The sequence below is a fragment of the Somniosus microcephalus genome, chromosome 5 (genome assembly GCF_052327205.1).
Source record: "Somniosus microcephalus isolate GS21.2 chromosome 5, FLI_Smic_1.0, whole genome shotgun sequence".
Taxonomy (NCBI): Eukaryota; Metazoa; Chordata; class Chondrichthyes; order Squaliformes; family Somniosidae; genus Somniosus; species Somniosus microcephalus.
The window spans coordinates 286,372,881-286,386,773 of record NC_140991.1 but is presented as its reverse complement, the minus strand read 5'-3'; the positions used below and the strand labels follow the sequence as shown (position 1 = coordinate 286,386,773).

At 43.4% G+C, this 13,893-nt stretch overlaps 1 protein-coding gene across 8 annotated transcripts in view; it reads left to right on the top strand.

Moving 5' to 3' along the window:
- Window positions 1-13,893, top strand: part of cep72 (centrosomal protein 72) — a 208,521-nt gene that overhangs the window by 38,635 nt on the left and 155,993 nt on the right. For 5 of the 8 annotated variants that reach the window (XM_085989099.1, XM_085989100.1, XM_085989103.1 and 2 more), the window contains 2 exons: window positions 5,623-5,731; window positions 11,070-11,225. In XM_085989099.1, coding sequence (XP_085845225.1) covers window positions 5,623-5,731; window positions 11,070-11,225 — 265 coding nt within the window. The remainder of the gene's footprint in view (window positions 1-5,622; window positions 5,732-11,069; window positions 11,226-13,893) is intronic. The other 3 variants (XM_085989102.1, XM_085989101.1, XM_085989098.1) reach the window with 2 other exon arrangements.

Sequence of the window (13,893 nt, the reverse complement as noted above, 5' to 3'; positions counted from 1 at the left end):
GATATTATTGAGGTATTCAAGATTCTTAAGGGAATAGAAAAAAGGAAGCTGCACAGACAATGGAGATTTAATGACTTTATACAGATGGTGGTGGTATCAACTGTCCAGAGCAGCAGATAATGAGGAGTGGGTGATTGCGAACTGGCCAATTGGACCGCATAGAATTTTCCAGTACTGTACTTTTATGTGTCATCTTCGGCCCATGCCACAGATTCCATCTCCCATCCCCCTCCCTGGCCACTGTTTCAGGTTGAACCAGATTGTTCTCAACCTCAGTGCCCTGTGACACCGAGCTGAGCTTCCAATCCCATATCCTTTCCATTACAAACACTACCTACTTCGACCTTCGCAATATCGCCTCCATCCTCTGCCTCTGTCAATCTGTTACTAAAACCCTCATCTATGCCTTTGTCACCTCCAGCCTAGACTATTCCAATGCTGTCCTGACTGACCTCCGATCCTCCACGTTCAGTAAACATCGACTCATCCAAAACGCTGCTGCCTGTGTCCTATCCTGCACCTAGCCCCCTCTCCCCTATCATTCCTGTCCTTGCTGTCCTTTATTGGCTCCCACTTCCTCAAAGTCTCCCAATTTAAAATTCTCCCCTCGTAGTTAAATTTCTTCATGGCTCCTCCCCTCCCTATCTCTGTAACCTCCTCTGACTCTGGCCCCTTGTGCATTCTCCTGTCTTTGTCCCACCATTGGCAGCCATACCTTCAGCAGTAAAGGCATCATGCTCTAGAATTCCCTCCCTTAGCCCCTCAATCTCACCACTTCCCTCTCCTTTAGGACCTTCCTTAAACTCTCTTTGACCAAGTTATTGGATGCCCTTCCTAATAATCTCCTTCTCTGGCTCAGTGTCCATTGATGTCTGATTATGCATCTGCAAAGTGCCTTGGGACATTTCTCTAACTTCTCTCTCTCTCTATCTCCCCATTCTCTCTCTCTCTCCCCAGTCTCTCTCCTCTCTCTCCCCCCAGTCTCTCTACTCTCTCTCTCTCTCTCTCCCCCGTCTTTCTCTCTCTCTCTCCCCCTCAGAGTTGGGGTCACTCGGGCCGGGCCTCACAACCGCTCGGCCCGAGACACAGAGCGGGGGAGCGGCAGCGGCCGGCCGTAAACCGCGCGGCCCTGTAAACTGCCGTTTTACAAAAAAGCCTTGGCAACGCCGGGCCCCACTAGCTAGTCTCTATATATATATATATATATATATATATAAAAGGATCCGTTCGTCTGTTTGTATGTCTGTCTGTCCGCTATACACTCAAAAGTTATAGAGCGTACCTACACATATGTTATATCAAAAGAAAGCTTATGATTAGGGGAGTCTCATAGGCGTATTTACATTTTGGTCAGACAAAAATTGTTCGGACAGTATACAAAAAACGTTTAAAAATCCGCTCATTAGCGGTTGACCAATCCTACCGCTCATTAGCGTTGAGTGACGTGATAGTTGACCAATCCTACAGTTCAGTGACCTGATGGTTGACCAATCGGTGCATCACGGGGGTGTTTCATTCCGTGTGTGGGCGGGACCTAATCCTGCAGCCTCCTGAAACGTAGCCGCCATTTTTTTCACTGCTTTTACTCAACAGCGAGCGGGAGGTGAGTTGGGGTCACTCGGGCCGGGCCTGACAACCGCTCGGCCCGAGACACAGAGCGGGGCAGCGGCCGGCCGTCAACCGCGCGGCCCTGTAAACTGCCGTTTTACAAAAAAGCCTTGTCAACGCCGGGCCCCCCCCAGCTAGTATTCCTATGTAAGCAACAGGCTTATTACCTCACTTTCAGATAGAATAACTGGGCTGTCCAGATACCATTTACGCTACAATACAATCCCTTTGTTTGTTATGAAACAGGCCCCTATGCAGGATCATGGAATCATGCAACCCAGAAGGAAGCCGTGCAAAAGCATATGCTAAGCACACGTTAGCAGGTTCTTAAGTTATATGTGTATTTACTATTTTATGCATTTATTTATATGTTTTACCAGGATAAGAAATAGAAGCAAAATTAATGAATTTAAATATATATAATTTCATAAATGGAAAGAAATTCATGAATATAGCTTCCATTGCTTATCCTGGTAAAACATTTTAAAATAACTTTTTTTTGTAATGCAAGGAAAATCAGTTGAACCTGTTCCTAACGCCACTTTGTCATTGTGATGCAAGTCCTTGCTAAAGTATCGTTCCAAGGTGGAAAAAAGCCCTGCCTCTCCCAGACCAATTAGAGCTGAGAATTTCCAGTCACATTGTTCCCATGGACCAATCATGTGCTCAAAACCAATGAGCACCAGCTGCCATGAAATCCTACATTGGCCAAAGGTGGAAGAACTGGGCTGTTTGCATGGTTAGCTGCAGCCAATGAGATTGCTAGAATGTTACACAAGCAAACAGTCACTGTTGGCCAATGCGATCGCTTAAAAGAGTCAGATTTGGGAAATGTTGATGGAAAGCATTTGGAAAAGTACCTTTTAGTGAAGGAAATGTGCCATCCTTGCCTGGTCTGGCCTATATGTGACTCCAGTCTCACACCAACATGGTTGACTCTTAACAGCCCTCCAAAGCCTAGCAAGCCGCTCAGTCATGGCAATTGGGGATGGGCAATAAATGCTGACCTTGCCAGCGTTGCCCACATCCCAAGAATTATTCTTTTTTAAAAGGTCCTTTTTAAGCACTATTGGCTAATGAGATTGCTCAAAAGGGACAGGCACCTTTTTCTTAAGATAGCTAGATAGATGTACAATGTTTTCTGCTTCTCATTCTCTTGCATTGTAAAACTTGGAACAGAGTTGGAAAGCAACAAGAAGGTCTTAAAAACTGTTTGAATGATCTTCTCGGTCCTTGATAAAAATGTGGCTGACTTGGCTTTAATGAAGCAGTAATGCAGATAAAGGATTCCCTTTTTTCTGAGACACTTGGGGCTGGATTTTCATTCAGCAGTCGGGAAGGAGGCGGGACTACAACATTCAGGTTTTAGCCCCGCCTCCATCGACGTCTGGCCAATCCACGTGATTTTCCCTTGATTGACCTTGTTGAGCCCGCCCAGCGGGCTCAGCAGGCCAATTAAGGGCCACCCGACAGCAGGTGACGTCACAGACTGAAATTTCATCTGTCAAGAGGTGTTGACAGATGAAATATCAGTGTTTCACAGCTGTTTGAAGCTGTCAAACACTGACAGTCTGACTTCTAACCTGGGTCCTTCTATGCAGACTCAGTTAGAACTCTCACCGGCACTGAAAGCTGAAGGCTGTCACTTTTGACAGATTGCAGCCATTCAGCTTTCAGTGCTGGCTGATTGATGGACTCCCGACGCCTAGAGGAAGAAAGGCTGTTAAGGTAAGCACAGGTAATTTAAACTTCTTTACACACTTTAGACACACCAAACACACTTACCTTTGCACTCATGCACCCATCACTCACCTGAACACTGACATCTCGACCCCTCCAAGTCCTTCAACCCAACGGCCCGCCTGCTCTAACCTGGCGTGGTTTGGAGCCGTCGGGAATCCCACACGACACCCCTCAAAATAGGGATTAGGCTAAAAACTGCCTGTTAACTACCTGTTAACAGGCAGTTAATTGGCACTAATCCCTTCCCGCTCGGGTTGGCGGGTCCCAGTGCGGGGCGGGTACACGCCTCCTTTGAAACTTACGTGGAGGCGGGTTTTGGGCGGGATGGTGTTGGGACCCCCGAACTCGGGATTTTTGCCCCCCCGCACGCCTAAAAGCCCGCCTCACGGCACACTGAAAACCTGACCTTTGGGGTTGCCCTTGAAGCAATTCAAAGAGGAGGACTCTGCATTGGTAGCAAGCGTTCTTGACAAGAAGAATTTTTATTATAATTTTAACAACGAGAGCTATGATAAGTGTACAGTTTCCTTGAGAGATTTACCACCACAACAGACTAAATAGTGCTCCATTTCTGTTAATGGGGGAAAAAAGAATCTACCAGTGATCACTTTTATATACAAGGTCACTGATGCTTGCCATGCGACTAGGCTTGCAAAAGATTGTGAAAGATTGATAAGGATCCGGCGATGCAACTGCTGGCACAGCTACAACATAGAGCATCTGTTCTGGGGATGAAAGCCCTGTGCTATGCAGTAGATGACTGAAAAAACAAGTATACAACCAGATTCTCTTTTGTAGATCACTTAGACATTACTATTGTAAAGGAACCTGTGGCAAAATTGTATACACTGAGCGCATGCAGTGGAGCATCTACTTAGTGTTAAGGATGACCTCAAAAGTTAGTGAGTTGCACAAATCTTCATGAATGGAAAACTGGTACTAATCGCACATTACCTACTCGATTTATCCCATCAGTGTGCAAATATTCAATTAACTAATGTTCTAGGATGCACTTAAAAATATCAACATAATTTTAAACACCGAAGGCAGTTAAACTGATTCGCAATCAAGATGTCTTTATGACATCAGAGCTGTTACTGTGACATGAAGATACTGTGGACATTGAAATATCAGTTTATAAACTCACCGATACAATTACTTATATAAAACTGATTTGCATCAAAGGTGGATACAAGAATGCCTCACTGTCTCTTTCATCTAATCTGTGGCAAAACTATGCTGTAGGTCTTAATAGAGTAACTGCTTTTCTAGTTTTTCTTCTAGGTGAGTGAGATATTTAGGTGTGTTAACTGTACTGCACTGCAAATTTTACAACTAATTTTAACTTCATTAAAATTGCAGTTAAATAAATATATGACCAATGACAAAATTTGATGGATGTAAAAAATTACATTTCCACCAAAATAACGGCTTTGAATTTGAAAAGCAAGACAGCAAGGCCTGTGCTGTATCGTTCTACATTTCCCATGAACACTTGTCCATCTTCTGACTTTATAAGCAAATGGCCATGGTCAATTGACAGCCTTGCATCTTAATCATTGGAGCCCCTCTGCTGGACCCCATTGTTAACCCATCCATATTACTCTGCCCTTTTACCTCCTCCATTCCAGGGCCTCAAACACTCCTTCCAGGTGAAACAGCGATTTATTTACTTGTACTTCTTGCAATCTAGTATACTGTATTCGCTGCTCATGATGCGGTGTCCTCTACGTTGGGGAGACCAAATGCAGATTGGGTGACCGCTTTGCAGATATTTCTGAGTTGTGATCAGGCACTGTATGAATGCAAAGTTTTTTTTCCACATAATACTGGAACAGTGTTCAGAATCTTGGCTGCTGTCTCTGGCCAAGCTGTGCATCTGTCTGTCAACAATGCTTCCCCCAAACTTTCCAGGAATGAAATTATACTTAAAGGTGTTTCTACACTGAGTTTCATGGTTAGTACATACCGCTCTTTGTACTTAACCCTACAATTGCTGACCCCTTTAATAAAACAAATTGCAATGCTTAGTGGGGACACAAATTACACGAGCTGTAAATGAAAACTCATTCAAATCGGATGTTGCAGCAACTTGGCTCAGTTGACCAGAAATAAATAGCTGACTTACAAGTGTTTTTCTGACTTATCAACAGTTATGAAAGATTAACTCCACCCTGATTAAAATTTGTTTTTAATGAGATAAGTGTAGCTAGTAACGCCCGAGCTTTTATAGTTGACCGTTACTTTAAATGGTGATGTAATCCCTTTCAGACGATCGACCAATTAGAGACAGCGAGCGCAAAGCAGCACTGATGCACTTCAGCACAGATCAGGCATATGAGTTCCATGATTATCCTGCTCGGGAAACAGAAAATGAAAGGTGAGAACAAAAGATGATAAACAAACAGAAGAATCGGTAATTTGACTTTCAGATATGTTGAGATAGATTATTTTTATATACTAGCAGATATCTCATCACATTGCTTACAGTGGGCTGGAGGTGTTATAAGAACAGGGTTGTTATGCCAAGTAATATTACCTGGAACACTGACTTCTCAACACTGTGTCAGCTCTCGAACCTATGGGAAGGGGGACTGGGTCTGTCAGTAATGGGATGGGGCCTTGGGGATCAAGCAGTATTTCTATGGAGGAGGATCCATTGGAAGAGACAACACTGGAGAGTGCAGGTCCTGGGCTCTAGGATCACCGGTAGAGTGATCTTGAGTGCAGTGGGAAGGAAGTTTTCAGGGTTTAGGTGCATTTGTGTAGTTCTGGCATCAAGGAGCACTGGGAATATGGTCTGGGGTTTAAGAACACTCAAAGGAGCTTCCGGGATTTGGGCATGAGGATGGGGGGCTGGGTGGTCCTGGGGGTCTGGCTGGCCTGAGGAAGGAGTGTTTGAGCATGGGCACCCATAGTCTGGTAGTTTCTGAGATCAGGCAGTATTGGAGGGAGCAGGATCTAATAGCCTTGTGTGGAAGGTGGCCCAAGAGATTAGGGCTTAACTGCCATTGGCCCTTGTGAATCGTCTGCCTCCAAAAATCCCCACCCCCCAATCGTATAACTCCCCGTCAGCCTCCTCCTTGAACAGTCTGGAGTCACTTTTGGACCCCCAGATCTGTTTAAAATGAATGGATGGGAAATCGTGTAGTTTCCTGATGTGTCCTCCCAGTGTGTGGCAGGGGCGCAGAAATAGAAAATTTAGTACACTGTTAACTGAGCTTGCCATCTTGTACAGTATAAATAAAGAAATTTCCATTAAAAAAAAATTGCCTCATAAAATCCCTTTAAAATGTCATTGTTTACACAGTATCCAAGATTTGATCTTTATCTTATTAAAACCTTACATTCGCATACACTGTCTATAAAACCTTACTTCCAGCTCCTACTCTTTTGATCACATTTTGTTAACTTTGTTCCATTAGAAATTGCTATGTCCACTTCAAGATAGGAATATGATGCCCTGTAATTGCACAGTCTGGTGCCACCAGGTGGTCTTGTATTACAGTCCCCACCACTTACACCGTCCACACTTATTACGGGCAACCCCCTATATCGGGAAAATAGCGCTAACTGTTTACCATCACCATAGGAGCCATTTACAAAGGCACCGCTCATAACGTATTAAATGCGCTGACTATTCCGGGCAGTTTGATAAGTCCTTATCCTGTACTTATCGATTTAAAAGGCTCTGCTAATTTCAAGCAAAGCTGGGTCTTCAAGCAGTTTCAATCAGCTGTTCGTACCTGGTTCAGATTGTACAGTCTGAGCATGTGCAGTGTGTTTAATTTCCCAGGATGCCTCAGTATCAGTGCCCGCTACCCTGAATATTTTTCCTCAGTTTCTGGTCATTTGTTTTTCAGAATTATTCGAAGTAAAGCTGGAGGACAAATTTCAAAAGTTTTATTCTGAGACACAAAAAATGACTGATAGTGTACTGATTACACACCTGTTGTAGCTTTTGTTTTGTGTTTTACAAGCTTAAGAAGCTTAAGTAAGCAGTGACAGGATCGGACAAGGTCAACATGGATTTACAAAAGGTAAATCGTGCTTGACTAATCTACTGGAATTTTTTGAGGATGTAACTGGTAAAATAGATAAGGGAGAACCAGTGGATGTGGTGTATTTGGACTTTCAGAAGGCTTTCGATAAGGTCCCACATAAGAGATTAGCGTGCAAAATTAAGGCACATGGGATTGGGGGCAAGGTATTGACTTGGATAGAGAACTGGTTGGCGGACAGAAAGCAAAGAGTTGGAATAAACGGGTCGTTTTCCGAGTGGCAGGCAGTGACTAGTGGGGTACCGCAAGGATCGGTCCTAGGACCCCAGCTGTTCACAATATATATTAATGATCTGGACGAGGGAATTGGATGTAATCTCTCCAAATTTGCAGACGACACAAAGCTGGGTGGGAGGGTAAGCTGTGAGGAGGATGTCGAGAAACTCCAGTACGATTTGGACAGATTGGGTGATTGGGCAGAAACATGGCAAATGCACTATAATGTGGATAAATGTGAGGTTATCCACTTTGGTGGCAAAAACAGGAAGGCCGATTATTATTTGAATGGCAATAGATTGGGAGAAGGGGAAGTGCAAAGAGACCTGGGTGTTCTTGTGCACCAGTCGCTGAAGGTAAGCATGCAGGTGCAGCAGGCGGTTAAGAAGGCAAATGGTATGTTGGCCTTCGTAGCAAGAGGGTTTGAGTACAGGAACAAGGATGATAGCAAAATACTGCGGATGTTGGAAATCCGAAATAACAACAGAAAATGCTGGAAAAACTCAGCAGGTCAGGCAACATCCGTGGAGAGAAATTTGAGTTGACGTTTCGGGTCGAACCCTTCTTCAAAACTGGAAAGAAAAGAAAATAGATCGAAGGCAGGGCTGCGATCGGACAAAAGAAGTGAAAGAAACAAAAGAGCTAGACGAGATGGTAATAGGCTGAGATTAGGTGTAAAGTGTACTGGCAGGGCAAGAGATAGCTGCCAGGTGTGAAGAGAGAAACAAAAGGAAAGGGGAGGGGGGGGGGGGAAAGGAGTGGAAAAATTACAAGAAAAAATGTGTAATAGGGGCCGAGGTTATGATCTGAAATTGTTGAACTCGATATTGAGTCCGGAAGGCTGCAGAGTGCCTAATCGGAAGATGAGGTGCTGTTCCTCGAGTTTACGTTGAGCTTCCGTGGAACAATACAAGAGGCCAAGGACGGTGAGGTCCGAGTGGGAATGGAGCGGTGAATTAAAATGACAGGCGACCGGAAGCTCGGGGTCACCCTTACGGACTGAACGGAGGATGTCTTTCTACAGCTGTACAGGGCCTTGGTGAGACCGCACCTTGAGTATTGTGTGCAGTTTTGGTCGCCTTACCTGAGGAAGGACGTTCTTGCCATGGAAGGAGTACAGCGAAGATTCACCAGGCTGATACCTGGGATGGCAGGAATGACATATGAGGAGAGATTGTGTCAATTGGGCTTATACTCACTGGAGTTTAGAAGATTGAGAGGGGATCTCATCGAAACCTATAAAATTCTGTCAGGCCTGGACAGACTAGATGCAGGAAGGATGTTTATGATGGCCGGGGAGTCCGGAACCAGGGGTCATAGTCTAAGGATAAGGGGTAAGCCATTTAGGACTGAAATGAGGAGGAATTTCTTCACCCAGAGAGTGGTGAACCTGTGGAATTCTCTGCCACAGAGGGCGGTGGAGGCTAGTTCATTAAATATATTCAAAAAAGAGTTGGATATATTTCTTAAGGCTAAAGGGATCAAGGGATATGGGGAGAAGGCAGGGAGGGTACTGAATTTGGATGATCAGCCATGATCTCATTGAATGGCGGAGCAGGCTCGAAGGGCCGAATGGCCTACTCCTGCTCCTATCTTCTATGTTTCTATGAAAGCATATAAGCTGAGGGAGTGTCTTTCCTCATGCTAATGTTATGTTTAAAGTAAAAAGCCATGTTTTGTTGACAGAACATGTAACTGTTGTAATTGTTAACACCAGTGAGTCAATGTCCTTCCTCATTGTAATTTGGTCTCTTCCTTTTTTTTAAAGTAAATAAAACCTGCTTAAGGAAAGGGTAGCTGAAAGTTGGGGAGGAAGGAAGAGGGTTGAAAATGAGGGGTTTTGACCTCCAAGTGACCCAACCATTCATTTCAAGAATGAAGAGCAATTACACCAGCTAGCCTTAAAGGGACACACACTTAATGTGCGTCCTATAATGTTCTTCTAACAGCATCCTTTGAATTACTTTCTACAAGGTTCTGGAGGGATTTATTTCAGCGCTTGGAGCACAGGTGGCTGAACGCACGGCCACCAATAGCAGGACAAGGGAAGCAGGTTGTACAAGAGACCAGAATCAGAGGAGCGGAGAGTTGGGGGCAGGGGGCTATAGCACTAGAGAAGGTTACAAAGATGAGGAGGGGTGGGGCCATAGGAGGATTAAAAAAAATTCTTAAAAGTGCAACACATTATAATCTAGGCAGCAAACACTAAGAGGCTAAAATTGAAATGCAAAATGTTTGTGGAAAAATAAGATAAATAATTGAAAAAGTGTAAATGTAAAACCAAAATAATATTAATAAAACATCCTCTTGAATCAGATATTATATTCCTATAAGCCAACAGGAGTTCAATTAGTTATATGTAGAATCTTGTACATGTATACGAATACCCTTTAAGGAAATAAAAGATAGGGGGCAGTATGTTGATGTATATAGGTGCCATCATATAATGCCAGTGGATAGTCACATTGAATCACCTGTGATTTTATTTCATTTTTAACTGCAGGGTAGAAGATTATTCATTGAAGCTAATGGGACAGTTCTGACACCTCTTGGTGCAGATAATGTTTTTATGGTCCTGGTTAGCCAACAGGGAATGGCTCCAGGTGCTGGCTGCCCACTAGTATCTTGTGAAGTGACCATTCTTCACGTGTGAGTGTTGGAGAGTATTTGGACATGAGGGGCATCACAGCTGTACCAAACCCTGTCCTCATCTGATATCCACACTTCCTCGCTTTACAGCGAAGAGTTACTGGATTAACCATCAAGAGTGGGATCCCCGGCTATCTATTTTTACCCTTTCCTTGGCAAGCGATGCTGAGGTTAATTGTAGTGTCCCTTCTACCACCCTGGCCGACATCAACTGACCCATTATGGGCTGGTGGTCCAGGCGGGAATCTTGCTTAACTGATGATGACTTCTCTGCATTTTCTGAATAAGCCATAGAGTGAGTTTTTTTCCCCACTCCTTTTGAGATCTAAATGAAAACAAAACAAAGTGAGAGACATCAATCCTAGGAGCATAATTTTGCACTATTTGCGTCTGCTGTCAGGACCAACCTGTCAGGTACAGCATTAAGGTGGGTTAAAGTTTCCTTTATTCTGTCCTAACCTAAGAACATTTCTAGCTGCATCAATGTGAATCTTTCATTTTTCACAGCAACCGCCCATGTGGCTTGCCTGAGTGAGTTTGCAAGCTTACGCAGAATGGACCTGCATTCGCTAAACTGGTTTAAAAATGCTTGGACTTGTTTCATGCAGGTCCCTTATAGCCAGCAGGGAAGGGTGACTTTTAAGTCTGTCACACTGGCTGATTTGCAAACCAGGGCCAAGAGGTGAAAGGCTATTCTGCTAATCAATTGAGCTAGCCAATTCATAGGTTGACGGTTTTAAGTACGGATATTTAATGTAAATGTTTGTCCCATTTGGGCTAAAATTCACGCAGCAGAAGCAGCCAAGACCCGCTTTCAGATGTTAGCGCTGTCGTGGCAGATGAGAAAAGAGTTCAAGGGAAAGGGAGGAGGCGGCACAGTGAGAGAGCAAGAGGTGCGAAGGTAGAAGGTCAGACGAGAAGGCGGCCAGGAGCAGGAGACCAAGATCGGTAAGAGAGGGACAACATTGTACAAAACAGGCAACTGGTAGGAAAAACTGAAATCAACACGGAAAGCAGGGAAGGTGGGCAGGGTGGGGGATGAGGGGGCATTGAGCACGGTGTTCAGGGACGCAGCGTGTCTGCACACCACAACGGTGAGGATTCTAAAAAAATCCTCCGAGAATCAAACCGTAGATTCGCGGACTCTTTATAAAAAGAAGAATTTGTATTTATGTAGCGCCTTTCACGACCTCAGGATGTTCCAAAGCGCTTCACAGCCAGTGAAGTATTTTTGAAGTGTAGTCACTGTTGTAATATAGGGACCAATTTCGTTACTCTGCTCAAACTCTGACTTAATACTGTCGGGGAGTTAGTGCATTTTGCAACCTCCAAGTTTTTCTGGGGCGATGTAAATTTGGATCGAGTAATGTTTAAAAAAAAATGTATTCAAGTGTGCTGAAGAAAATTAAGTTCCCCTGTCGATTAATGAATTTGCTTGCACAATCAGAGCAATGTATGAGGAAGGAGAGCTAAGTAATTGCTGATATTAAAGTTTATATTGGAATTTCCCCAGGGCTTACATTAATTATTGATTTACTTTTATAGCTTGTTCCTGAACACAGGTTCACAATGTACTAAAACACAAAATTGCCAAATGGGTAAATGATTAGATGGCACTTGTGGAGTCAATAATATTTTTTGAACTTTACTCTTTGGTTCTTGGTATTCTATAGCTCTATTAATCACATTTTGAAACGAACTGAATTTCTAGCTGGTTCCCAAATAATAAAGTTAATTGCATCCCACGCACAGAATCTGTGCCAAGCCCATGAGGCCAGTGTCTATTTTGCAATGTACTGTTTCCCTTTAAAGAGACTGGTGAAATGGGCAGGCACGTGACAGATGAAATTTAATGCAGAGAAGTGTGAAGTGCAGGGACAGAGAGACTTGGCGGTGTAGGTACACAAATCTTTGAAGGTGGTAGGAGAAGTTGAGAAGACTTTTTAAAAAGCATATGGGATCCTTGGCTTTATTAGTAGAGGCATAGAGTAGAAAAGCAAGTAAGTTGTGCTAAACCTTTATAAAACACTGGTTAGGCCACAGCTCTAGTCTGTGTTCAATTCTGGGCACCACACTTTAGGAAGGATGTCAAGGCCTTGGAGATGGTGCAGAAGAGATTTACGAGAATGGTGCCAGGGATGAGGGACCTCAGTTATGTGGAGAGACTGGAGAAGCTAGGGTTGTTCTCCTTAGAACAGAGAAGTTTAAGAGGAGATTTGATAGAGGTGTTCAAAATCATGAAGTGTTTTGAGAGAGTAAATAAAGAGAAACTGTTTCCAATGGCAGAAGGGCCGGTAACCAGAGGACACAGGTTTAAGGTGATTGGCAGAAGAACCAGAGATGACACGAGGAAACATTTTTTTACACAGTGAGTTGTTAGGATATGGAATGCACTGCCTGAAAGGGTGGTGGATACAGATTGAATAGTAACATTCAAAAGAGAATTGGATAAATATTTGAAGGGAAAAAAAATTACACGGCCATGGGGAAAGAGCAGGTGAGTTGATAGCTCTACCAACGAGCTGGCACAGGCACGATGGGCCGAATGGCCTCCTTCTGTGCTGTATCATTCTATGAAACCATTACTAGGGAATGTTTCCTTGAAAAAGATAGTGAAGAACAATGAGAATTCTATCCTGTCCCAGACCAGATGCAAGTAAATTATATTTATTATACTTGATGATAAAGAAGCAAAATAGCTCTTTTTGAGAGCGAGAGAGAGAGAGAGAGAGCAGTAGAGTGATACGTCACATCAATTTAATTATGATATTTTTCCAGTTAAATAATGTAGGACACCCCTATGTTTCTGAACACTACATTGAGATGCATAAACCAGAAATAATCCTGAGTTCAATTTTTTTTAGTTCTGAGTTACATTATTTAATACTGCAGCAGAAAATGAGCCCCAAGTATAAAACATCTGAAGGTCCTCTTCCATTTCTGCCTCTTCTAGGTTTGAATGGTTCCAGCTCAGATGGGCTGAATGGCCTCTTTCTGTACTGTAAGCTTCGATGATTATTGATCGTCCTGGACAAACATTATGCGCTGCAATTTTTGTCGACATAAACATTTTTCCAAGTCCTACACAAATACGGCAGCAGAGCCCTTCTATTAAAGATCACTTGTGTTGTAATTGTAAATCAGTTGTATCTTAACAAATCGGACAAGGTTAGGATTCTCAGTTCCTTTCCTTGAACAAGACCAAAACCAGCGGTGAGTTTGAAATCTGTATGAAAGATGACAAAATCACAGGTGATGCCAAAAAAGAGGGCATAAATAGAATACAGTATTGTTGGGTGGGGTGGGTGAGGAAACAACACTGACCATTGTAAAATAAATGAATATGTAATATAATTATTTAATTGTAGTAGACGACTTAGATGAAGGAATAGAGAGCCATATATCCAGTTTGCTGATGACACCAAGTTAGGTGGCACTGCAAATAGTGTTGATGGGAGCAGAAAGTTGCAAAGGAACATTGGTTTTGACCACTCACTTAATCTATCAATGTTTCGTCTAAAATTTAGTTGTTGTGCGCAGCCAGTTTTTTCAATGCACGGTACCTTTTAAGTTTTTTGCACGGCATTTGAGAGCTTGTGAACGGCCTGCGCGGTAC